This window comes from Nerophis ophidion, unplaced genomic scaffold (assembly GCF_033978795.1).
Source record: "Nerophis ophidion isolate RoL-2023_Sa unplaced genomic scaffold, RoL_Noph_v1.0 HiC_scaffold_132, whole genome shotgun sequence".
In the NCBI taxonomy this organism is placed as follows: domain Eukaryota; kingdom Metazoa; phylum Chordata; class Actinopteri; order Syngnathiformes; family Syngnathidae; genus Nerophis; species Nerophis ophidion.
Window position 1 is genome coordinate 44,532 of NW_026907054.1, and position 27,459 is coordinate 71,990.

At 38.5% G+C, this 27,459-nt stretch overlaps 1 protein-coding gene across 1 annotated transcript in view; it reads right to left on the minus strand.

Moving 5' to 3' along the window:
- Positions 1–6,553: 6,553 nt before the first annotated feature.
- LOC133547600 (zinc finger protein 568-like) overlaps positions 6,554–27,459 on the minus strand; it is a 43,306-nt gene continuing 22,400 nt past the window's right edge. The window contains exons 4-5 of the mRNA XM_061893213.1: positions 10,762–10,924; positions 6,554–8,089 (exon numbers count right to left, since the gene is read on the minus strand). Coding sequence (XP_061749197.1) covers positions 6,924–8,089; positions 10,762–10,924 — 1,329 coding nt within the window. The 3' untranslated portion in view covers positions 6,554–6,923. The remainder of the gene's footprint in view (positions 8,090–10,761; positions 10,925–27,459) is intronic.

Below are 27,459 nucleotides of genomic sequence, written 5' to 3' on the forward strand. Positions count from 1 at the left end.
GCAAAAGATTCAGCAACACAGATGTCCAAAATACTCTGTAATTACGCGTTGAACAGAGACGACTATTAGCCGTGTGTGGACGTGAGCCAAGATGTCCCCAACAATTTGTGACGTCACGCGCACGCGTAATCATAGACGTCATCATTCCGCCATGTTTTAACTCCGAGGGAAATTTAAAATTGCAATTTAGTAAACTAAAAAGGCCGTATTGGCATGTGTTGCAGTGTTAATATTTCATCATTGATATATAAACTATCAGACTGTGTGGTCGGTAGTAGTGGCTTTCAGTAGGCCTTTAAAGATGTTCTGTGAAAAACTTGAACAAAATAATGCACAATGAAGAAAAACAATTAATGTGCTCAGTTTGTAATAAAATATTTTCTGTGAAAAACTTGATAAACAAAAGTATGCGGATTGGAGAATAAACATTCAAAAGCTCAGTTTGTAAACAAGGATTCTCTGCGAATAATCTATTGATAACAGATTAAAAAAATACACACAGAAGTAAAAACATTATTGTGCTCAGTTTGTAATAAAATAGTCTTTGTGAAAAAACTTGATGAACAAAATAATGCACACTGAAGAAAAAACATTAATGTACTCAGTTTGTGATAAAAGATGCTCTGTAAAAAAAAGTGCTAACAAACAAAAGAATGCACACTCGGGAAAAACCATTAATGTACTCAGTTTGTGAAAAAGGATTCTGCGTGAAGAAACTTTTGATAACAGACAAAATAATACAAACTAAAGAAAAACCATTAAAGTGCTTGGTTTGTAATAAAAGATGCTCTGGAAAAAAACATGATAACAAGCAAAATAATGTACACTGGGGAAACACTCATGTGCTCAGTTTGTAAAAAAAAGGATTATCTGTGAAGAAACTATTGATAACAAATAAAACAAATGACACACTGGGTAAAACCATAAATGTGCTTAGTTTGTAATAAAAATATTATCTGTGAAGAAACGTATGATAACAGACAAAAAATTACACAAAGTAGAAAAACCATTAATGTGCTCAGTTTGTAATAAAAGACTCTGTGAATAAAATTTAGCTAACAAACAAAATAATACACACTGGAGAAAAACATTAATGTGTTCAGTTTGTAATCAAATATTATCTGTGAAGAAAGTCTTGATAACAGAAAAAATGATGCACACTGAAGAAAAACCATTAATGTGCTCAGTTTGTTACAAAGATGCTGTGTAAACAAAACTTGATAAACAAACAAATTCACACAGGAGAAAAACACATTAATGAGCTCAGTTTGTAATACAAGATTCTGTGTTGAAGACTTTAAGATTCTATGCACACATGGAGACAAACCATTAATGTGCTCAGTTTGTGAAAAAAAAAAAAAAAAGATGCTCTAAGAAAAACTTGATAAACAAAAGAATGCACACTGGAAAATCAAGTGCTCAGTTTGTAAACAAAGATTCTCTGTGAAGAATCTATTAATAACAGATTAGAGAAATTCTAAAGGAATCATAATTAAAGGGAGAGAGTATAAATTGGCCAGATGTGGATGACATTTTAGTCTTCCTCTGGCACCCAACATACTCTCTTCCTAAATGAATGCACTCATTTGAACGGTAGGGTCTATTATCAGGATATAAAATCAACATCGGTAAAACTCAACTCCTCTCGTATGATTATAACCCAGAAGCAGTGAAATTATGTACAAAAATCACACACAAAGGAATATTTTCTTATATTGTTTTTTTAATCTCTATAGTTCAAGTTTTACTTAGCTATTGTCTCCATCCAAAATGGATGGAGACTATATATATATATATATATATATATATATATATATATATATATATATATATATATATTTATACCCCCTGATATGTCTTTTAAATACCTGGGCCTCATTTTATCAAAATATATAACAACATTATCAGTATAAAATTATCTACCCATACATAAGAAAATAAAAGATGACATAGCACGATGGAACTTAATTCCTTTTTTTCGCCTTAGCTGTAGAATTGATTGTATTAAAACGAATGCACTTCCAAGACTGCTGTACCGATTTCAAACTCTGCCAATAGAGATCAACAAAAAATAATTCACCTTCATGTAGTGTAATGAAAGATTAAAAAATGCTCAGTTTTGAAACTATTAAAGGGGAACATTATCAGCAGACCTATGTAAGCGTCAATATATACCTTGATGGTGCAGAAAAAAGACCATATATTTTTTTAACCGATTTCCGAACTCTAAATGGGTAAATTTTGGCGAATTAAACGCCTTTCTGTTTATTGCGCTGGAGGCGATGACGTCAGAATGTGACGTCGCCGAGGTAACACACCCACCATTTTCATTTTCAACACATTACAAACACCGGGTCTCAGCTCTGTTATTTTCCGTTTTTTCGACTATTTTTTGGAACCTTGGAGACATCATGCCTCGTCGGTGTGTTGTCGGAAGGTGTAACAACACTAACAGGGAGGGATTCAAGTTGCACCACTGGCCCGAAGATGCCAAAGTGTCTGCCGCCAGACCCCCATTGAATGTACCAGAGTGTCTGCACATTTTATCGACGATGCTAAGACAGACATGGCACAGAGATGTATGGATAACCTGCAAATGCATTTGCAACGATAGTCAACGAAATCACAAAGGTGAGTTTTGTTGATGTTGTTGACTTATGTGCTAATCAGACATATTTGGTCGCGGCGTGACTGCCAGCTAATCGATGCTAACATGCTACGCTAATCGACGCTAACATGCTATTTACTGGCGGTGCTAAGACAGACATGGCACAGAGATGTATGGATAACCTGCAGATGCATTTGCAACGATAAAGTCAACGAAATCACAAAGGTGAGTTTTGTTGATGTTGACTGCCAGCTAATCGATGCTAACATGCTATGCTAATTGATGCTAACATGCTATTTACCGGCGGTGCTAAAGCAGACATGGCACAGAGATGTATGGATAACCTGCAAATGCATTTGCAACGATAAAGTCAACGAAATCACAAAGGTGAGTTTTGTTGATGTTGACTGCCAGCTAATCGATGCTAACATGCTATGCTAATTGATGCTAACATGCTATTTACCGGCGGTGCTAAAGCAGACATGGCACAGAGATGTATGGATAACCTGCAAATGCATTTGCAACAATAAAGTCAACAAAATCACAAAGGTGAGTTTTGTTGATGTTGACTGCCAGCTAATCGATGCTAACATGCTACGCTAATCGATGCCAACATGCTATTTACCGGCGGTGCTAAAGCAGACATGGCACAGAGATGTATGGATAACCTGCAAATGCATTTGCAACTATATTACGTTTCCTTCCACCCACATTTAATGCGAAACAAACACTTACCAATCGACGGATTTAAGTTGCTCCAATGTCACAAGATGTGAAAGTCCTGATCGTTTGGTCTGCACATTTTACCGGCAATGCTAACGCAGCTACTCGGCCATGCTATGGCTATGAATAGCGTCAATAGCTATTCGCTCAATAGCTTCAGTTTCTTCTTCAATACTTTCATACTCCAACCATCTGTTTCAATACATGCGTAATCTGTTGAATCGCTTAAATCGCTGAAATCCGAGTGTGAATCCGAGCTAATGTCGCTATATCTTGCTGTGGTATTCCCATTGTTTGTTTACATTGGCAGCACTGTATGACATCACAGGGAAATGGATAGTGGTTTCGAAGATAGCGAAAATAAGGCAATTTAAAGCTTTATTTAGGGATATTCCGAGACCGGTAAAATTTTGAGTAAAACTTCAAAAAATACAACAAGCCCCTGGGAACTGATTGTTATTGTTTTAACCCTTTTGAAATTGTGATAATGTTCCCCTTTAAAAGGACACATTTTAAAAAAAAAACAAGACTTCTATCAATATCTGCAGTTGCAGCATTTTGTTAATATGAAGGTGAAACATGTAACAAAGACAAGCATTTGTTTCATTGAACTATTTACAAAAGCATACAATTCAGAAACTATTGATAGAAGTGTTTCATGCTTGTATAAGAAATCATATTTAACTTCATATGTTAAAACAAAATGGGAGAAGGAAGGAGGGATAACTATATCTGAGGAAGAATGGACAATAAAAAGGAGATATCAATGGACTTGTAGCAGCTCACCCAAGTGGAGAGTTTGGCTGGGAAAGTTTTATTCCACCTTCTCAGAAGTCTCAGTATGATAACAACTCCCCTGCCTGTTGGACAAATTGTGGGAATCTAAAGGCAAACCACTAGCATGTTTTCTGGGACTGCTCTGCCATAAAGGACTATTGGAAAGAGATACACCAAGCTCTACAGGATATTTTCAAATCACCCCTTGAAAGTAACATTCTGTTTTTCACACATCGCACCTCAGGATTGGCTGAAAAAAGAGAAATACTTCATGAATATCCTACTAGTGGTTTGTAAAAAGAGCATTACCAGGAAATGGATATTACAGGAGAGCCCAACTTTGAAGAAATGGATGGAAATCACAATGGACATTTATAAAACACAGGAGATAACAGCTTTTATTATTTATAAACTAGAGATATTTACCTCATACTGGGAATACTGGGTTGATTATGTCACGCCACATAAGCCTATTTTTTTTTCTAATTAGTGATTAAACTGTTTGAAAAAAAAAAGATTACTCCCTATATGTATATAGTTTTATCTGTTTATATTATTTGTTATTAATATTATTATTACTTTGTTTTTTGTTTTCGTTTTTTTGCTGTCTTTCTTTTTTTGTGGGGGAGGGGTGCAGGTGTCATCGTTGGGAAATAAACAAAAAATAATATTTTGATCTTTCAGGCAGACAATAGATGTATGATGTATGCACATATGATGTAATGGATAACAATGTCAGATGATGGATGTCCATGAAAAAACAATAATAATAATAATTTGTAAGTAAAAAATACATTTAAATGAAATAAGAGTAGTTGTAGTAGTGACTTCTGTCATGCGGACTGTAGCCTCCACATGAGAGAGAAGTGAGAAGAAGATTGTGTGAATCCTGCCTTCCAGTCCCAGTGTGCTGACATGACACTAGATTGCTTCTCCCTCATTATCCAGCCTGTCAATCTTGGCTCAGCTCATTTCTGACACTCCATTTGTCACATCTGGCAAATTTTGTTCGTGTTTTCCGCTGTTTAATGTTTGAATTCCTGTCCTGTGCTTTTATTTTGGTGGCTCTCCCAGTTTTGTTGGTGTTTTCCCGTGGCAGCTTCACTTCTGTCCCCGAGCATTTCCCCTCACCTTTTTTCTGTTTGCAATCAAGACTATTTCAATTGATCCTCTTGCTACCTTTGTTGTCCGGACATTATTCTTTGTTCACGGGTGACTATCCTTTTAGATGTCAAGCTCGAGTACGCACATATTTTGTGGACGCCGTCTGCTCCACATTTCCTGTGAGTGTTTTGCTGGGTTTCAGCGGTTTGTTTTGTTGTCTTCACAGTTCCCTGTTGCTCTCGGTTTTTGTTCGTTTATCAGTAAACATCACTTTTTTTTACTGCATGGTGCCACCTGGTTCGTCTGCATCTTAAGAAATCATTCCCAATTTCCGATTTTTGGTGAATTATTGTGAAATTTCCACTGTCATGTTACTCTTTAGGGCTTCACGGTGGCAGAGGGGTTAGTGTGTCTGCCTCACAATATGAAGGTCCTGAGTAGTCAGGGTTCAATCCCGGGCTCAGGATCTTTCTGTGGGGAGTTTGCATGTTCTCCCCGTGAATGCGTGGGTTCCCTCCGGGTACTCCGGCTTCCTCCCACCTCCAAAGACATGCACCTGGGGATAGGCCCCTCCCACCTCCAAAGACATGCACCTGGGGATAGGCCCCTCCCACCTCCAAAGACATGCACCTGGGGATAGGCCCCTCCCACCTCCAAAGACATGCACCTGGGGATAGGCCCCTCCCACCTCCAAAGACATGCACCTGGGGATAGGTTGATTGGCAACACTGAATAGTCCCTAGTTGTGAATGTTGTCTGTCTATCTGTGTTGGCCCTGCGATGAGACGGCGACTTGTCCAGGGTGTATGCCACCTTCCACCCGATTGTAGCTGAGGTAGGCAGCAGCGCCCCTCGCAACACCAAAGGGGGAATAAGCGGTAGAAATGGATGGATGTTACTCTTTATAGTTGATTAGAAAATTAAGAAAATATTTACTGAGTCCTGCTACTAGTTCACTTTTTGTGGAGTCATTTTGCTACCTGTCAAGTAGGGAATTTGTTCTTAAATATATATAAATAATCCTTAATATTGGCAGGCATAGTGATTAATTTATTCAGCAGAGCATTAAAACCTTAATCCGACAAAAAAGTAAAGACAAATGCTGTCTTCCTCGCTGCTAAAACATGATAGCAACATGCATCTGCTAGCCCCCACTTCTCACAATGTGGCGAGGTAGATCTATAAGAGGCACTCTAATATGGTACTTAAATCTATATTTTTAGTCTTATTATCGAGGAATATTGAGGTCACACTTATATTAAAAAATTAATGTTAAAGTTTCGTCCAGTATTCTGATGATGATGATGAATCTGCGTCCAAACTCAGAGTCCAAATTTTGTTAACAATTTTATTAATTCGTACTTTTAATTGGAGAATAACATCAATAAAATGCAATGGAACAAATGTGTGAAAAAAATAAATAAAGAAATATGACCTCTCTTTAACAATGGGAAATTAGAATAAAAATTTAGAAACATTTATAATATTCAATAAATGCACACAACTTAAAAAGTCATTCCAGGACAACATATAAGAGTAGAAGATAAGAAGCACAACATTGAACATAAAATATACGTTCATATTAATCATGCTGTGTTTTTAAAGTACATTTAGCACAATCACTGTTTATAAGTGTTTTTAAATCCCTGCAGCTTCCATGACTGTTACACACTTGTAATTACTGACCTGATACTTAAACCTGAATGTTTTATCACACAATCGGTTTCTCTCCAGTGTGTGTTCTCATGTGTGTGGTCATGTATTGCTTTCTGGAGAAACTCTTCTTGCAAACAGGGCAAGTAAAAGGTTTCTCTCCAGTATGTATTCTCATGTGTGTGGTCATGTCAGGCTTCATGGAGAAACTCTTCTTACAAACAGAGCAAGGAAAAGGTTTCTCACCAGTGTGTGTCCTCATGTGTGTGGTCATGTGTTGCTTTCTGGAGAAACTCTTCTTACAAACAGAGCAAATAAAAGGTTTCTCTCCAGTATGTGTTCTCATGTGTGTGATCATGACAATCTTTCTGGAGAAACTCTTCAAACAAGCAGAGCAAGTAAAAGGTTTCTCTCCAGTGTGTGTTCTCATGTGTGTGGTCATGTTTGGCTTTGAGGAGAAACTCTTCTCACAGACGGAGCAAGTAAAAGGTTTCTCTCCAGTGTGTGTTCTCATGTGTGTGGTCATGTGATGCTTACTGATGAAACTCTTCTTACAGACAGAGCAAGTGAAAGGTTTCTCACCTGTGTGTGTTTTCATGTGTAATATCATGACACTCTTAGCGTTGAATCTTTTAGCACAAATTGAGCAAGCAAAAGGTTTCTCTCCAGTATGTGTTCTCATGTGTGTGGTCATGTCATTCTTTCTGGGGAAACTCTTCTTACAAACAGAGCAAGTAAAAGGTTTCTCTCCAGTATGTATTGTCATGTGTGTGGTCATGTATTGCTTTCTGGAGAAACTCTTCTTACAAACAGGGCAAGTATAAGGTTTCTCTCCAGTATGTGTTCTCATGTGTACTGTAAAATTACTCTTATGTCTAAAAGATTTTTCACATTCAGAGCAGTCAAAGTGTTTGCTGTTATTTTGATGTCTCGTATCACCTTCAGAGTCATTTTTACTCTTCAAAGGTTTTTGGATGTGGTCACTGTGATCAGAAGAGTCTGACATCATGTGGTCCATGTCTGACAGTGGAGCAAAGATGCTGTCTGGTTCTGACTTTATATCATCTTCGTCATTAACCTCCTCCAACCTTGGAAGCTGCTCCCACAGTTCCTCTTCTTCCTCTATATGAGTGGGCTCGAGCTTCTTCTGTCCCACACTGGAGCTCCACTCCTGCTGCTTGGAGGGAATCTCTTCATGACTCTCTGCTGACACCTGCTGGACGTCTGCAGAACATAGAACACAAATGAGGTGTTACTTATTGAAGTTTGCAGTATTCAAACTATTCACAGGTGAGTTAGGCCAAATAGACAGCACTCCACGTTATGCATTTATTTAGTTTACCTTTTCTTTGGCCCACCCCTATAAAGTTATTCATTTTCTCCACCTACATTAAAAAGACAGCATCCATCTATATCTTGAAAAACAAAAACAATGATGTGTGTGGTGTTTGAGAACAGTTTGTAAGAGTTTGACAGTAAAACTTTGCATAAACTTTAACTCACCTTAATGTGCTGGACGTCTTTGATCATTATGATTTTGGTTTAGGTTTAGAGCAGGGGTCTCAAACATGCGGCCCGCGGGCAAAATTGCGATCCGCGAAACGTTATTATGCGGCCCGCGCTTTGATGTGACAATTTTATGTTGGTGCGGCCCGCGGGTTAATCTGAACGGCGCTTGATAGGTCATGCTTGCCCACGTCCCCAATTTTCCCGGGAGACCCCTGAATTTCAGGGCACCAATTCTCTCGAAGCCCCTGTCAATTTTTACCAGATCAACAATATTCAGGGAGTGCCATAAAGGCACTGCCTTTAGCGCCCCCTATATCCTGAATTGACAGCGTTCAAGCCCAATTAGAATAGAATAGAATATAATAGACTTTATTGTCATTATATTTGCAAATAACGAGATTAAAGACTCCAACTTGAGTGGCGGTTGTGGGAACAAATATGGGGTGAAATAAATAACACAAGGGGTAATAAAGGAAAAACTAACAATTGAAATAAACAGACTACTATCCAATAAAAATAACAAGCAATCCTGTACAATATACAGCACACTGTAGAAATACAAAATACTGTACAATATACAGAACAAGACAAGAGTACGGAAGTAATAAATAACAATCAGTATTGCACAGTAGGGTATTAGGGAATGATATTGTACAGGAGTGAATTATTATTATTATTATAAGTTAGATTTTAACATGGTGACAGCTCTGGAGAAGAAGCTGTCTCTGAGCCTGTTTGTTCTGGCTCTGATGCACCTGTAGCGCCTGCCTGATGGTAGCAGGTGGAACAGGTGGTAGCCAGGGTGTGTGCTGTCTTTGGTGATGGTTTTTGCTTTCTTGAGGCAACGGGAGTTATGTAAATGCTTCAGGGAGGGCAGGGGGCAGCCGATGATTTTTTGTGCAAACTTTATGACCCTCTAATTCGCCCGTTTGTCTGCTTCAGTGCAGCTGGCGTACCACACTGTTATGCAGAGTGGTCCAGAGTCCAGAAGAAAGCAAATTTTGTATTTCAATTGGAAGTCAAGGCGCTATAGTCTGGAGGAAAGCTGGAGAGGAGCAAAATCCAAGTTGCTTGAAATCCAGTGTGTTCCCACAGTCAGCAATGGTTTGGGGAGCCATGTCAGCTGCTGGTTTTTGTCCACTGTGTTTAATCAAGTCTAGAGTCAATGCAGCTGTGTACCAAGAGCACTCCATGCTTCCATCTGTTGTAAAGCTCTATGGAGATGATGACTTCATCTTCCAGCATGATCTGCCAGAACCAGCAGTAACTGGTGTACTGACCATGGCATTACTGTCCGCGATTGGCCTGCCAACTCCCCTGACCTGAACCCCTTAGAGAATTTGTGGGGTATTATGAAGAAGAAGCTGTAAGACACCAGACCCAATAATGCTAATGAGTTTAAGGCCACTAGCGAAGCATCCTGTGCATCCATAACACCTCAGCAATGCCACAGGCCGATTGCCTCCATGCCACGCCGCATTGATGCAGTAATCCATGCGAAAGGATTCCCAACCAAGTACTTAGTGCATTATTTGACATTTTCAAATATTTGATTTTGTTTTGCTGTTATAAATCTTTTTTTTTACTTGGTCCTAGGAAATGTTCACATTTTTTGAGATAGGATTTTTGAGTTTTCTTAAGCTGTATGCCATAATCAGCAATATTAAAATAATAAAAGGCTTGCAATATTTCAGTTGATGTGTAATGCATCCAGAATGTCTGACATTTCCATGTTTTTAGTTTCATTACAGAAAATAAAGGACTTTATCACAATATTATAATTTTCTGAGACAGTCCTGTGTGTGTGTGTGTGTATATATATATATATATATATATATATATATATATATATATATATATATATATATATATATATATATATATATATATATATATATATTTCGCCGCTTCTGTCATCACACATACGAGATTGCAAGGCATATAGTCAACAGCCACACAGGTTACACTGAAGGTTGTGATATAAACAACTTTAACACTCTTATTAATATGCGCCACACTGTGAACCCACACCAAACAAGAATGACAAACACATTTCGGGAGGACATCCTGATAGTAACACAACATAAACCGAACGGAACAGATACCCACAATCCCAGGCATCCGTGACTATTCCTGGCTATATTATACACCCCGCTAGCACCAAACCTCCCCCCCCCCCACCGCCCCCCCGTGTGTCGCTTGAGGTGGGCGGGGTTGGGGGGGGCAGGGTTTGGTGCTAGCGGGGTGTATAATGTAGCCACGAATAGTCACAGATGCATGGGATTGAGGGTATTTGTTCTGTTCTGTTTTATGTTGTGTTACTGTGAGAATGTCCTCCCGAAATGTGTTTGTCATTCTTGTATAATCTTGTATAATGTTGAGCTTACTTGGACTGTGATGAAGCTGTGAGGACTCAGGTGGTTTGTCTTCATGCTCTTCAGTCTTCACAGAGACAACAGTCAGTGGAAACTTGCTGACATCAGCCTCCTCCTGCCCTACAGGACACTCTCCCTCCTGACTCATCCACACTTCCTCCTCTTCCTCTTTAATGTGGGGGGGGCTGTGGATCCTCTACTTCCTCTTTAATGTGGGGGGGGCTGTGGATCCTCCCCTTCCTCTTTAATGTGAGGGGGCTGCTGGACGTCTGTTGGGTAAATAAGTAAATAAGATAAAGAGAGTATAGAAATAGTTTTGAACTGACACTGTTAACACAATGACATGATTTGTGTTCCTTTGTGTGTTGTGTTAAAAGTGTGTAGCAAAACAACCAATAAAAACACTGGAAATACCTACCTTTTTCCTAAAAATTATTCAAAAGTGGTACAGTGAGTACAAAAACAGACTTGGAAATTTGATGGGGGGCAATTTGAAAAGTTTGTATAAGTGTGAGGCAGCATTGATTGAAGCATTCTTAACTTCACTGATGTAAAGTGGGTACATATTTAATTCTGTACACGGTCTGTTAAACCTACTCTTTATCTCTAAACTTAACCATAATATTATAATGACATTGTCATTACCATAACTTAAATATCATGGAAATAAAAAAATATATAATTCCAAAATCACTAAAAAAAAACAAAAAACATTCATGGTATGTTTTTGTTATCATGCAACATACTTTCTTGAGGTCATTTTGTTGGCTGGGCCAAAAGGAACTTTTACCAAAACATGTTTTACTATGTGCTGTTTTATGGAGTATCTCCATCAACAATTCCACTTTAGGAATTGGAGACCATCTACGACACGCTGAAGGAAAGTCAGTCAACTTTATGTGCTTTTAATAAAACAAGTGTTGACTACTTTGGTTATTGAAAATAAATGTTTACTTTCACTTATTGATGCATGTAAGTCAGAAACATGACGTGAAATAATTAGATTTGATTACAGTATAAAATATATTTGGTGAGTGTATGAGTTTAGTGTAAAAATGTTGATACAGGTTTACATCTTCTTGGGGACTGGAACACAGATATGTCCTGAAAGGATGCACCCATTTTTAAAACCTTCACTAAACTGTGCCACCAACATTGTCTCACTTGGCTCATTTAGCAAACTACCAGGGTGAGTGAGTCCTGTTAAACCTTCATAGACCTCCTTGTTACTTCTGACCAGTCTCAAATCACCACAAGTGGAACTACTGTATGAGGCTTAAGTGATCATTCCATCATTTTCTGTACCCATGAAGAACAGAACCGAGGCTAACGGCCACAAAACAAGAGAAGCTACAATCCTCAAGACCTAGACTAGCAAGGCTTTCAATGACAAACTGCCGAAATAAGACTTGCCTCGGTACTTGCAAGTACACAGGTTTTTGGGTCAATTCCTAACCTCAGAAAAGTAAATAACTTCACAGTCAAAGTGGGCGACAATATTATAACAAACAAAAATTAGATTAACTTTCTTGGCTGCATCGTAGAGACTAATCTCTCCAGTGAAAAAATGACTACTCAGGTAGTGAAAGAATCAACCGACAAATTATATTCTTACTAATGTTGTCCCGATACCAATATTTTGGTACCGAGACCTTTACAAAAATGTATTTTGATACTTTTCTAAAAAAAGGGGATCACAGAAAAGTGCTTTATTGGCTTTTTTAAAATAACATTTTTTTTGGGGGTACATCAAACATGTTTCCTATTGCAAGTTTGTGAACATACTGGACAACTTGTCTTTTAGTAGTAAGTATATAAAGAAAAGCTCCTAATTTAGTCTGTTGACGTATGCAGTAACATATTGTGTCATTTATATTCTATTATTAGGTCAAAATTATTAAGGACAAGTGGTAAAAAATGGATTATTAATTTACTTGTTCATTAACTGTAAATATCTGCTTATTTTCAGTTTTAACATGTTCAACCTACACTTCTGTTAAAAAATGTAATAATCACTTATTTTTCTGTTGTATGGATACTTTACATTAGTTTTGGGTGATACCATAAATGTGGGTATCAATCTGATACCAAGTAGTTACAGGATCATATATTGGTCATATTCAAAGTCCTCATGGGTCCAGTGACATTTTTCCTGAGTTTATAAACATAATATAAATAATTACAAATAAAAAAACGAAAGAAGATGTGATGGCAAAACATTTTGATGTAAACATAGAAGTAGTACTTTTTAGAGGCGGTTTAGTACCGAATATGATTAATGCAGTTGAGATGGGGTCCAACACCCCCCGCGACCCCAAACGTGACAAGCAGTAGAAAATGGATGGATGGATAGTATCACGGTACTTTACCAATACCGGCATACCGTACACCCTTACTTCTTATATAGTAGGATCACCCCGCTGGTGGGTAGAAATACACTTAAGACTCTGACACAAGCACTCATTTAAAGGCCTACTGAAAGCCACTACTACCCACCACACAGTCTGATAGTTTATATATCAATGATGAAATATTAACATTGCAACACATGCCAATACGGACGGTTTAGTTTACTAAATTGCAATTTTAAATTTCCTGCGGAGTTTATTGGTGAAAACGTCAAGGAAATATTAGCGGTGCACCACACACAGCTAAAAGTCGTCTGCTTTAACGGCATAATTACACAGTATTTTGGACATCTGTGTTGCTGAATCTTTTGCAATTTGTTCAATTAATAATGGAGAAGTCAAAGTAGAAAGATGGAGTTGGGAAGCTTTAACCTTTAGCCACACAAACACACGGTGATTCCTTGTTTAATATTCCTGGAGGTGAAACTTTACTATGGATCAGAGCGGTCAAGCGAACATGGATCCCGACCAAATGTCAACCAGCAGGTTTCGGTGAGAAAATTGTGGTTAAAAAGTCACCTCTTACCGGAGATCAGCTGAACTTGCGCCATCCATACAGCTGCCGTCGACTTCCCTCAGAGACTGGCCTCAAGACACCCGTGGACACACCCCTCCAACTATCAGGTAATATTAAACTCACTAATACGTCACTTCCTGTTCACGAGAAAGGACACAAAAGAAAAAGGCTCCGCTTTTGCTACCGGACTTTTTATTTATTCTGAAGATTTTGACAACTGATTTGCGATCACAGCCACAGGAGAGTCACCTGGCATCCTTGACCTCATTTTGGTCAGTTGTGAGGCACTGATACGCTGAAATGAGGCAAGTTGGAAGAGCCGTTTGCCTCAAGTCATCGACGCCTTACCGCAGCTCAAAGCGGTTGCCTAGCAACCAAAAGCTACGGCGAGTTTACAGCTGTTTTAAAGTGCTTCCAACGTCGCAGAGTGTTATAAGTTGACAGACTAACACCTGAAATCGATCTGTGAACAACGCAATGCACGCATTGTTGGAACAAACAAGTTAAACGTGCTGCAAGTTGCTAAAGTAACTGCCGTTTAAGACACAAGAGTCACTGATGTCATCGATCTGCCACGATGCCAAAAGTTAAAGAGAAGACTGAAACCCAAAACCTTCGTGTCAGCCGACACAGGACACAACTGGGACCAAGATTTGAGACTGGAAACAGGACATGATGGGAATCAAGAAGGAGTACTACTAAAAATACTCCATGAATTAAAAGAAGATTGGAAAGAAATTAAAGAAGAAATGAAAGAAATAAAAAAAGATCTGAAAAAAGCAATGGAAGAACACAAATAAGATGTGAAAAGTCTGCAAACTCAAATCATCACCAGAAAAAATGAAGTCTCTGATATGTGCCAACAATTGAAGACCTTTCAAGAAGATATGCGCCAACAAATGAAGACCCTTCAAGAAGACAACTCCATGCTGTGGAATATCATAGATGAAATGGAGCAGGATAAACGAATGAATGATATCATGGTGACAGGGCACCGAATTAAACCAAGATCCTATGCGAAGGCTGTGAATAATGAAGGTGAACCAGATGAAATGGACCTTGTCTCGGCAGAACAGCAAGTGGTCAACTTTCTGCAATCAAAGGAAATTGAAATCGATATTATTACCATCGAAACATGCATCCCACTGAACAGAAGAGACAACAACGCCACTCCAGTCGTGCTCGTGAAACTCGTAAACAGAACATCTAAAATGGCATTGCTGAGACAGGGAAAGAAGCTGAAGGGAACAAATGTGTACATGAATGAGCATCTCACTAAACATAATGCTGGAATCGCCAAGAAAGCACGCAACTTGAGAAAGCAGGGAAAAATCCAGGGAACTTGGAGCGCCAACTGTAAAATCTACATCAAGCTGAATGGAGGTCCAGAAGCAAGAGTAATTGTTGTCAATGACATCAAAGACCTGGACAAATTTGAAGTTTACACAGCTTCCACAACAACGATGATAATGGACTCTGACAGAAAACAAGCACCTAAATTCAACATCAACACTACTACGCTGCAAGGGACGACTAAAAAAGAAGACCTAGATTCAGGACTGCATCCATATACACTTATAGACATTATTGAAACGACATCAAAGATTGTTGAGCAAGGAAATATGGAACTACAAAACTTCTGCAACAAAGAGCACAAAAACCAGGATTTGGAAAACGATATAGATCCAGATACAATTTTTTTCCCCCACATTAGTAATAATTGTTTTTATTACAAAGATGAGCAATACAATAGCATCATTAAAAGTGACAACAAATTGTCAATTGTTCATTTTAATAGCAGAAGCTTGTATGCAAACTACAACAACATTGAGAACTTTTTGAAATACATCAAAAAACCCTTCAAAGTGATCGCCGTCACAGAAACATGGATTGATGATAAAAAAAAGGAATAGATTTTGATCTGGAAGGATATGAACTAAACTACATCAACAGAAGCAACAAAAATGGAGGAGGAGTAGTTGTGTATGTGATGAAGAACCCGAACCTCAAAGTGGTAAAAAACATGTCATTAGCTATAGATAATATATTAGAATGTATAACCATTGAAATATGTCAGGAAAATAGCAAAAACATAGTAATCAGTTGTATATATAGATCACCTAAGTCAAGTATAGAAACATTTGAAGAATGGATCAAGGCAACTTACATGGACAATGGTCAAAAAATAATTTTCTTATGCGGTGACTTTAACATTGACTTATTGAACCCTAACAAGCAAAGGTCTATTGATGACTTCATTGATACAATGTACAGCATCAGTTTATATCCTAAAATCACAAAGCCAAGCAGCATCACAGGACACTGTGCCACACTTATTGATCATATTTTTACCAATGATTTTGATAATAACACCACAAGTGGTCTACTTATAACCGACTTTAGGGATCATCTGCCAGTTTTTACAATATATGATGGAAACTGCAAAAAGAACACGGAAGACAAAAGGACATTTCAAAGACTGTGCACAGAGAAGAGGATGATTGCTTTCAAAATGGAGCAACAAAAGCAGGATTGGGACAATGTGTATAATGAAAAAGAGGTTGATGAAGCATACGAACATTTCTTAAACAAGTTTATAATACTTTATGACAAACATTGTCCATGGAGATAACTCAGTAGTAAACAGAGAAAGAATAATCAACCATGGATGACAAAAGGATTAAACAATGCTTGTAAGAAGAAGAATACGCTATATAGAAAATTTATAGTACAAAGAACTACAGAGGCAGAAGTTAAGTACAAAAAGTATAAAAACAAGATAACAAACATACTACGATCATGTAGAAAAGAATATTACAGTGAATTATTGGACAGGAACAAAAATAATATGAGAGCAACATGGGGCATTCTCAATAGCATTATTAAAAATGGCACTAAGAGGGATTACCCCCAATACTTCTTAGATCAGGAGTGTCAAACTCAAATACAGAGTGGGCCAAAATTTAAAACTGAACAAATCCGCGGGCCAAGGTTGAACACATTGCCTTTTAATAGGGACCCAAACAAGTTTTGTAATGAATATTAAACAAGCAAGGCTTAAATATGGCAGCATGGTGGAACAGGGGTTAGTGCATCTGCCTCACAATACGAAGGTCCTGAGTAATCCTGGGTTCTTTCTGTGTGGAGTTTGCATGTTCTCCCTGTGACTGCGTGGGTTCCCTCCGGGTACTCAGGCTTCCTCCCATGGAACAGGCAGAGCTTATATAACGTAATAGTGCAAAATCAACTTTTAAAAAACAAAGGAAAAAACTTCAGTGGTATATTAAATAGAATTTAACTTAAAAAATTAATGCCTCTTTTCTATTTGCAGCCTTCTGAGGTAAATACCAACATTAACTTTTTCCACAGGCTAATAAATTTGAAAATAAAATTAAAATGAGGTGGGCGGGGATTTGGTGGTATATTGTAGAGTTAGTGCTGCAAAGGGTTCTTGGTATTTGTTCTGTTGTGTTTATGTTGTGTTACGGTGCGGATGTTCTCCCGAAATATGTTTCGTCATTCTTGTTTGGTGTGGGTTCACAGTGTGGCGCATATTTGTAACAGTGTTAAAGTTGTTTATACGGCCACCCTCAGTGTGACCTGTATGGCTGTTGGCCAAGTATGTGTGTGTGAAAGCCACATATATTATGTGACTTGGCCAGCACGCTGTTTATATGGAGGAAAAGAGGACATGACGGCATGTTGTAGAGGACGCTAAAGGCATCGCCTTTAAAGCACGCTACCAATATTGTTGTCCGGGTGCAAATCAGGAAAATGGTTGCCCAGAGAGATTTTCGAGAAGGGCACTAAACTTCGGGAGTCTCCCGGGAAAATCGGGAGGGTTGGCAAGTATGAGTATTAGCGGTGAATGTGGTGTTACCGGCGGGCCAGCTCTAATGTTAATTTGATATTACCTCAAGGGCCAAATGAAATTAAACGGTGGGCCAATGTTTGGCCCGCGGGCCAGAGTTTAACACCCATGTCTTAGATGGAAATAAACATAATGACAACATAAAGGAAGTAGTCGAAAGCTTTAATAACTACTTTGTAAATATTGGACCAAAATTGGAAGAAAGGATTCCAGACCCAGTTTCAATTGAGGACTATAATGATACCATAGAGCAAAATCCCAACTCCATGTTCCTCAGAAATGTGACACAGGAGGAAATAGTTAAAATCGTGAAAAAATGTAAATCAAAGTCTTCAACTGATTGTAACGGAATTGATATGGATACGATAAAAAAGGTTATTGATGAGATCTCAGGACCATTAATGTATATTAGTAACCTATCATTTCAAACAGGTACATCTCCAAACAAAATGAAAATAGCTAAAGTTGCACCAATTTATAAGACTGGAGATAAACATCTATTTACAAATTATAGACCTGTTTCTTTACTTCCACAAATTTCTAAAATCATTGAAAAACTGTTCAATAAAAGATTAGAGAGTTTCATAAATAAAAATAGAATACTCGAAGAGAACCAATATGGATACAGAGCTAATGTTTCAACTTCAAAGGCTTTAATTGAAATCACAAAAGAAATGACCAATGCAATAGATAGTAAAAAATGTGCAGCAGCAGTGTTTATGGATCTAACTAAAGCATTTGACACAATTAATCACAATATTTTAATCAAAAAACTGGAACGATATGGCATCAGAGGGTTAGTCTTAAATTGGATAAGAAGTTATCTAACGAACAGGAAACAATACGTGAAACTAGGCGAACACACTTCTACAACACTAAATATATCCTGTGGTGTACCTCAGGGATCAATACTGGAACCTAAATTATTCAATCTCTATATAAATGACGTTTGTAAAGTTACAAGAGATTTAAAGTTAGTATTATTTGCGGATGAAACAACAGCGTTTTGTTGAGGAGAGAACACACAGAAGATAATACAAATAATAACAGAAGAAATGAACAAATTAAAAAAATGGTTTGACAAAAACAGACTATCATTGAATCTCAGTAAAACTAAAATAATGCCATTTGGTAACAGTAGAAAAGAAGTGTCAAACACAAATACAAATAGACGGAACAGAAATTGAAAGAGTAAATGAAACCAAATTTCTAGGTATAATGATTGATGATAAATTGAACTGGATATCTCATGTAAAAAATATACAACATAAAAGTAACAAGAAATACGTCAATAATGTATAAAGCCAAAATATGTTCTGGACCGAAAATCAGTTTATATTCTCTACTGCTCACTAGTGTTACCATATCTGAGTTACTGTGTAGAAATATGGGGACATAATTACAAAAGTACACTTCATTCACTAACAGTGTTACAAAAAATATCAGTTAGAATAATACATCATGTTGGATATAGACAACATACAAACCCTTTATTTATTGAATTAAAGATACTGAAATTCCACCACATAGTGAAATTGCAAACAGAAACAATTATACACAAAGCAAACTATAACCTGCTTCCCAAGAATATACAACGATTCTTCTCAACAAAAGAGAAATATAATCTTAGAGCAAAATGTAATTTCAAACATTTGTATGCACGTACAACACTTAAGACCTTCAGTATATCAGGATGTGGAATTAAATGATGGAATGGATTAAGCAAAGCAATCAAACAATGTACTAATATCATCCACTTCAAGAAACTCTTCAAACTGGAAGTGTTTACAAAGTAGAAAGAAAAAGAACCATGATAATAAACATTCTGATTTTATTCACCCATTCATTCTCAAAATAATCGTACTTATCTCATCGTATGGAATAAAACTTACTTCACCAATTATTTATTTATTTAATTTTATTGTGATTACTTATTACTTATGGAGTATACATTGTGAATACATTGAGAACAGGAAGTGAACAAAAGTTTTAGCAACTGTTATGTAAAGAAAAGGGGTAGGAATAAATAAGCTCTGCTTCTTCCTACTCCTTTTCCAACATGTTGAAAATAGAAACTGGAAATTGTGATGTATCATGTTGTATGTGTGATGTATCATGTTGTATGTGTGATGTATCATGTTGCATGTGTGATGTATCATGTTGTATACATGCATGTGTGATGTATCATGTTGTATGTGTGATGTATCATGTTGTATGTGTGATATATCATGTTGTATACATGCATGTGTGATGTATCATGTTGCATGTGTGATATATCATGTTGTATACATGCATGTGTGATGTATCATGTTGTATGTGTGATGTATCATGTTGTATACATGCATGTGTGATGTATCATGTTGCATGTGTGATGTATCATGTTGTATACATGCATGTGTGATGTATCATGTTGTATGTGTGATGTATCATGTTTTATGTGTGATGTATCATGTTGCATGTGTGATATATCATGTTGTATACATGCATGTGTGATGTATCATGTTGTATGTGTGATGTATCATGTTGTATGTGTGATGTATCATGTTGTATACATGCATGTGTGATGTATCATGTTGTATGTGTGATGTATCATGTTGTATGCATGCATGTGTGATGTATCATGTTGTATGCATGCATGTGTGATGTATGTAAGGGACGACGTGGCGCAGTGGGAGAGTGGCCGTGCGCAACCCGAGGGTCCCTGGTTCAAATCCCACCTAGTACCAACTTGGTCACGTCCGTTGTGTCCTGAGCAAGACACTTCACCCTTGCTCCTGATGGGTTCTGGTTGGCGCCTTGCATGGCAGCTCCCTCCATCAGTGTGTGAATGTATGTGTGAATGGGTAAATGTGGAAGTAGTGTCAAAGCGCTTTGAGTACCTTGAAGGTAGAAAAGCGCTATACAAGTACAACCCATTTATCATTTATCATTTATCATGTTGTATGTGTGATGTATCATGTTGTATACATGCATGTGTGATGTATCATGTTGTATGTGTGATGTATCATGTTGTATGTGTGATGTATCATGTTGTATGTGTGATGTATCATGTTGTATGTGTGATGTATCATGTTGTATGTGTGATGTATCATGTTGTATGTGTGATGTATCATGTTGTATGTGTGATGTATCATGTTGTATACATGTATGTGTGATGTATCATGTTGTATGTGTGATGTATCATGTTGTATGTGTGATGTATCATGTTGTATGCTTGCATGTTCCAAATAAACTCAAACTCAACTCACTAAAACACAAGCAACACAATAGAAAGATAAGGGATTTCCCAGAATTATCCTAGTAAATGTGTCTAAAAACATCTGAATCAGTCCCAATGCAATAACCTTTTTTTTTTAACTTGATTTTTTATTTTTTTTTCTAGTCCGTCGCTATCAATATCCTCAAACACGAATCTTTCATCCTCGCTCATATTAATGGGGAAATTGTCATTTTCTCAGTCCGAATAGCTCTTGCTGCTGGAGGCTCCCAGTAAAAAGAGTGTGAGGTTGTGAGGAGCCCCCACACTTGTGACGACATTGTCTGCGACATCCGGTAAAGGCAAGGCTTTTTTGTCAGCACCAAAAGTTGCGAACTTTATCGTGGATGTTCTCTACTAAATTATTTCAGCAAAAATATGTCAATATCGCAAAATGATCAAGTATGACACAGAATGGAACTGCTATCCCCGTTTGAATAAGAAAATCTAATTTCAGTAGGCCTTTAACCCCACTTTGACTACGGAGTTCATGTTTGTTACCGTGATGCCTTAAAAGCCCTGAAAAACAAACTCCAGACAGCCCAAAACCAAATGATTGGGCTTCTGCTTAACCGTCCATCTCGGGCTCACCTTTCAGCCAACCATTTCCTTAACATGGGGAGGCTCTTGGTGGCCGACAGAGTACATCTTCTTGCAGTTGGTCTGATGTACAAGATACACCATACCACTAAAATACCCATGTACCTGTCTAGATACTTCAAAATATATTCACCATTATAACACCAAAGGTAGTTGTACAAATCACATTCAACCTAGATCTCACTCCAAAAATGTTCTAATGTGTTTGCCTGCCATACCACCAACATGTGGAAGTCCCTATCAAAAAGAAAACATATTACTGCTTGCGGCTACTCGTAACTGGGAATAAACATAGCCTTTTATCTACTTGAAATTATATTTGCATGTATTTTCTTGCAGTATATTTGTATTTTAAATGCTACTTTCTACATAGTACTATGTGAGTTCAAATATATATTTCAACTGAAAGCATCTCAGGCTTTCTTGTAGCAGTGAATGTGTACCGTGATGAAAGTGTACCCTTTCCTCTGCAAACTTCTCATAACTCCTTCAATCAATCAATCACACATTGTTACAAACTGAGAGGAACATCAACCTCAAACTGTCCCCTTTTCGTGAAGAATCTAAGTCAGGGGTCTCAAACTCAATTTACCTGGGGGCCACTGGATGCAGAAACCGGGTGAGGCTGGGCTGCAAGAAAATATGTCTTAAAAAATCCAACATGCACTTTTTAATGAATTCACCTTCTTTGAATGGCTTTCCCGCCCTCGTAACATACTTGCCAACTGTGGCGATCTCTCCGGGAAACACCCGAATATCAGTGCCCCTCCCGACAATCCCCCGGGGCAAGCATTCTCCCGGTTTTAACCCGGACAACAATTTTAAGGGCGTGTCGCGATGTCACAGTCTTTAGCGTCCTCTACAACCTGCCGTCTCGTCCGCTTTTCCACCATGGCGCACATTAGTAACAGTGTTAAAGTTGTTTATACGGCCACCCTCAGTGTGACCTGTATGGCTGTTGATCAACTATGTCTTGCAGTTGTTTACTGCATCTACAGAAGCCAAATACGGCATGTGGCTGGGCTGGCACGCTGTTTGTACAGGTTGTAGAGGATGCTAAAAGCAGTTCCTCCACGGTGCCCCCTTAATATTGTTATTTTGGATGAAATTCGGGAGAATGATTACCCCAGGAGGGGCACTGAAAAATTGGGAGTCTCCCGGAAGAATCAAGAGTATGCAAGTACACCGCTGTTAGGCGCCGTTCATATAAAACACGCGGGCCGCACCAACATTAATTTTTCATATTAATCAATCGATCAATCAATCAATGTTTATTTATATAGCCCCAAATCACAAATGTCTCAAAGGACTGCACAAATCATTACGACTACAACATCCTCGGAAGAACCCACAAAAGGGCAAGGAAAACTCACACCCAGTGGGCAGGGAGAATTCACATCCAGTGGGACGCCAGTGACAATGCTGACTATGAGAAACCTTGGAGAGGACCTCAGATGTGGGCACCCCCCCCCTCTCTAGGGGACCAAAAGCAATGGATGTCGAGCGGGTCTAACATGATACTGTGAAAGTTCAATCCATAGTGGCTCCAACACAGCCGCAAGAGTTCAGTTCAAGCGGATCCAAGACAGCAGCGAGAGTCCCGTCCACAGGAAACCATCTCAAGCGGATCAGCAGCGTAGAGATATCCCCAACCGATACAGGCGAGCGGTCCATCCTGGGTCCCGACGAGCGGTCCATCCTGGGTCTCGACTCTGGACAGCCAGCACTTCATCCATGGTTATCAGACCGGACCCCCTCCACAAGGGAGGGGGGGACATAGGAGAAAGAAAAGAAGCGGCAGATCAACTGGTCTAAAAAGGAGGTCTATTTAAAGGCTAGAGTATACAGATGAGTTTTAAGGTGAGACTTAAATGCTTCTACTGAGGTAGCATCTCGAACTGTTACCGGGAGGGCATTCCAGAGTACTGGAGCCCGAACGGGTGCGGGCCGCAAAATAACGTCTCGCGGGCCGCAATTGGCCCGCGTGTTTGAGATCCCTGATCTAAATCAAAGCATTGCATCATCCCCACAAGACAAAGCATCTTCCTACTGAAGAAGTGTTAATAATGAAATGTAAAGTTAGTAAAGATGTGAGAGTAAGAAGTAAACAAACCTGTTCTGTGTAACACAACTTGATGTTTCTTGAAAACAGCGTCCAGTAGTTGATGTTGTCGCTCCTTCTCCTCTTTTGTAAGACAAAGTTCCTCCTCGTACTTTGCTATAGTTCTTTCGCACATTTTCACACAATCACAACACTTTACTCTCACACTTGATCTCTACTTAGCGATGTGTTGATAACTTCTGTGTCTTCTGTTAGCAGCTAACAAGCTAAGCTAACTAGCGAGCTAAGCTAACTAACAAGCAAAGATAGCACGAGAAGCAGCACAGTGCTTCTAGAGCATCGAGACCACTTTATCCTTACATAAAGAATCAAAGATGTATTTTATACGACGTAAATATTTCAAACTGGATAACAAATAATAAGACTGTCTTTCTCCGTCCATGTGCTGCACACTTGACGTTACAAGGCAGTACTGCTCTCTTCTGCTGCCTTCCGTTTACACCGGAAGCTGGGAATGACGTCACAGCCGAGTTAACGAAGAGGTAGCTCTATATAAGATATTGCCTGCTGTCACTGTTACCATGCTTTTATAACCTGTAATATTTATTTGAATAACAATGTGATATAAACGAGTGTCTTGTTTTTCAAAAATAAATTCAAAGTGTATCAAACAAAGCTTTAATGTTGGGGTTCAGTGGCGCCCCCGTGCGACATTTATTGCAATGACAAGAGTGAAAGTGCTAGAAATTGTAGCGATATTACTGCCTGATTCCACGTATTTTTATTGTGGTTCCCTTTTACTCCTAGATAATCTATGTTCATACAAAACATTGATAAAACATTCAAATATCACAGAACGTGATGTCACACGAACCAGAGGTGTGGACTCGAGTCACATGAATTGGACTCGAGTCGGACTCGAGTCATAAATTTGATGACTTTAGACTCGACTTGACCACATTTAAAAAGACTTGCAATTCGACTTAGACTTTAACATCAATGACTTGTGACTTGACTTGGACTTGAGCCTTTTGACTTGACATGACTTGCTACTTTCCCCGAAACCCAAAGATTAAAAAGTTATTCAGGAGCGCTCCGTATCTTTCATTTAGTATTTGTGTGTGTCTGCGTGTTGTTCCCGTCAGCTTGTATGCTCTCAGTACAACAGCCAATCACATTAGTACTGTTGTTTTGCTCCCACAGCACTCATCCAATCACATTGCAGGTCAGCTTGTATGCTCTCAGTACAACAGCCAATCACATTGCAGGTCAGCTTGTATGCTCTCAGTACAACAGCCAATCAAATTAGTACTGTTGTTTTGCTCCCACAGCACTCATCCAATCAAATTGCAGGAAAACCAAGGAAGAATAATTCTTAAACAACGCGCCATTGAGAAAAAAAATATGCCAACGTTGGTTTCGTCCGGGTATAAAAAACTACGACTTGGTCAACAAAAAACGAATTGCCGTATGCAAAACATGCAGTTCGAATATGTAGACGCAACAACTTCCAATTTCGTTCGACATTTGAAGATGCACAAAGAAGGGTAAGTTTTGATTGTAAGCTAAAGTTTATTGGCTGAGTAATGTGACTTTTATTTGCTGTGTAGTTGAATGAGTGAGGCTGTAAACTCACTGCTAACGTTATAACCATAGTCATCTTATAAGTAGACGCGGTATAGAGCACTTCTGCTACTGGCGCTGAGGAGACGAGACGCGCGGCCGCCATCTTGGAGTGGTGATCCGCTTCACTCAGTGCAATTAATTTGGCAGGAGCAATGAACAGTCGGCCTCCATCTTGGAGTGGTGATCCGCTCCACTCAGTGCAATTAATTTGTCAGGAGCAATGAACAGTCGGCCTCCATCTTGGAGTGGTGATCCGCTCCACTCAGTGCAATTAATTTGGCAGGAGCAATGAACAGTCGGCCTCCATCTTGGAGTGGTGATCCGCTTCACTCAGTGCAATTAATTTGTCAGGAGCAATGAACAGTCGGCCTCCATCTTGGAGTGGTGATCCGCTCCACTCAGTGCAATTAATTTGGCAGGAGCAATGAACAGTCGGCGCATTTAATTAATCTTACCTCACTAAAAAACACTGATTTTCGTCATACGTGTAACTATGATAAAAGGACACATGTTTTGGTGTGTTTTATTATTCATTGTTTGCTTAACAGTAACAGAATATTTGTATATGCTATAAGTGACCAGACGTCCAAGATCAATACTGGGAATATAATCCCAGAGAAGGGGAAAAAAACATATGCATGTATATATGTATATACATGCATATGTTCTACATAAAAAAATGTATGAATACATTAGATATCTACAGTATGTATCTTACGGACCTATAGACTATCTCTGTTGCTGCAGCAGCAGGGAGTTTATTCTGTCTTGGCATTTTGTATTGATATTCTATTATATTCTTCCCTTAAATGATCATGTTTTCAGTGATTGTTTTATATGTATTTTTTATGTATGTCACTTTGGATAAATGCGTCTGCCAAATACTTCAACATAAACATATATTAACACGCCGAGTCATACCAAAGACTATAAAAATGGGACTCATTACCTCCCTGCTTGGCACTCAGCATCAAGGGTTGGAATTGGGGGTTAAATCGCCCAAAATGTTTCCCGGGCGCCCACTGCACCCCTAACCTCCCAGGGGGTGAACAAGGGGATGGGTCAAATGCGGAAGACAGATTTCACCATACCTAGTGTGTGTGTGACAATCATTGCTACTTTAACTTTAACCTGTAAGTTTTTAGATCAGCTAAAACCACCAATCTGTTTGACTGGATTCAGAATAAAACTAAATTCTGTTGTACCCAACAATGTTAGTATTTGAATATTGTTACTTGAAAACTTATTCCTGGTTACATACATACTGTTAAGAAAGTATTGTCTTATATTTTGCCTAAAATGAGAATGCATCATAATCATTGGCAACTGGTGAATTTTGTTTTAGGTGGGGCTGAAAGTTTGTAAAGCAAATACCTGTAGGGGCGTCATCCTCCCCCAGAAGATTTCTTTGTGATTTTTCCATACAAATATTGAAGATCTTTGCTCCTTCACAACTCTGTTGTAATATTCTTTTCACAAAATACAACCATCCATCCATTTTCTACTCCTTATTCCCTTTGGGTTGCGGGGGGCACTGGTGCCTATCTCAGCTACAATCAGGCAGAAGGCAATAGTACGTTAATGTTAAATCTTACTTGTGAAAAGTAATCCCCCAATTCCTATTTTCAACAGTCCGCTAATATTAACAGGAAAACGCTGAACACCGCCCGGCATCTTTGTTTTCTACCTGTCAACTGTCAGTTTAAGCTGCTCGCCAGCTCCTCATCACCACTTCAAGATGGCGGCCAAATTGCTCGCGTCACAGCAGCCAATGCGGCGTCTACTTATAAGATGTCTCTGGTTATAACGTCATTGCAAACACGACAATCTGTTGCATCCACTGCAGTTTGCTACCATATTCATACTTTTTGTAAAGTGATTTTTTTCAAGCAGGGTTGCATGAGGTACCTACACATAGTGTTACGTTAGTCAGTGTATCACAAACTGTAACGTAAGGTTATACGGTGGTCAGCAGCACCGCATATTTTAGCCACCTACAAAAAGACAAACATAGTCAAATAAAGGTCAGTTAAAATGTACCCTAGATTAAGAATATATGTACAGATTGCTTTTGCATAGGGCCCTGAAATCTAAACAGTACATTGTTCATTGTTATTTTCATGTATTTGTTATGTTTTTCATGTGTACGCAGACATAAACACACAAACAGAATGAGATGAGATCAATGACATAAGGTAAGAACAGGATAGAAACTGCTGTGGAACTAACTAGCTACAATGCAATATGACATGGAAATACAATGTTAACACTTTGTTTACAAATAAGTACAGTTCAACTTGCTTTTCCAAATGTGTTTATTCTGTAAAGCAATGAGTTAAATGTTTAAAATGACTGGTTAATAGTGTTATT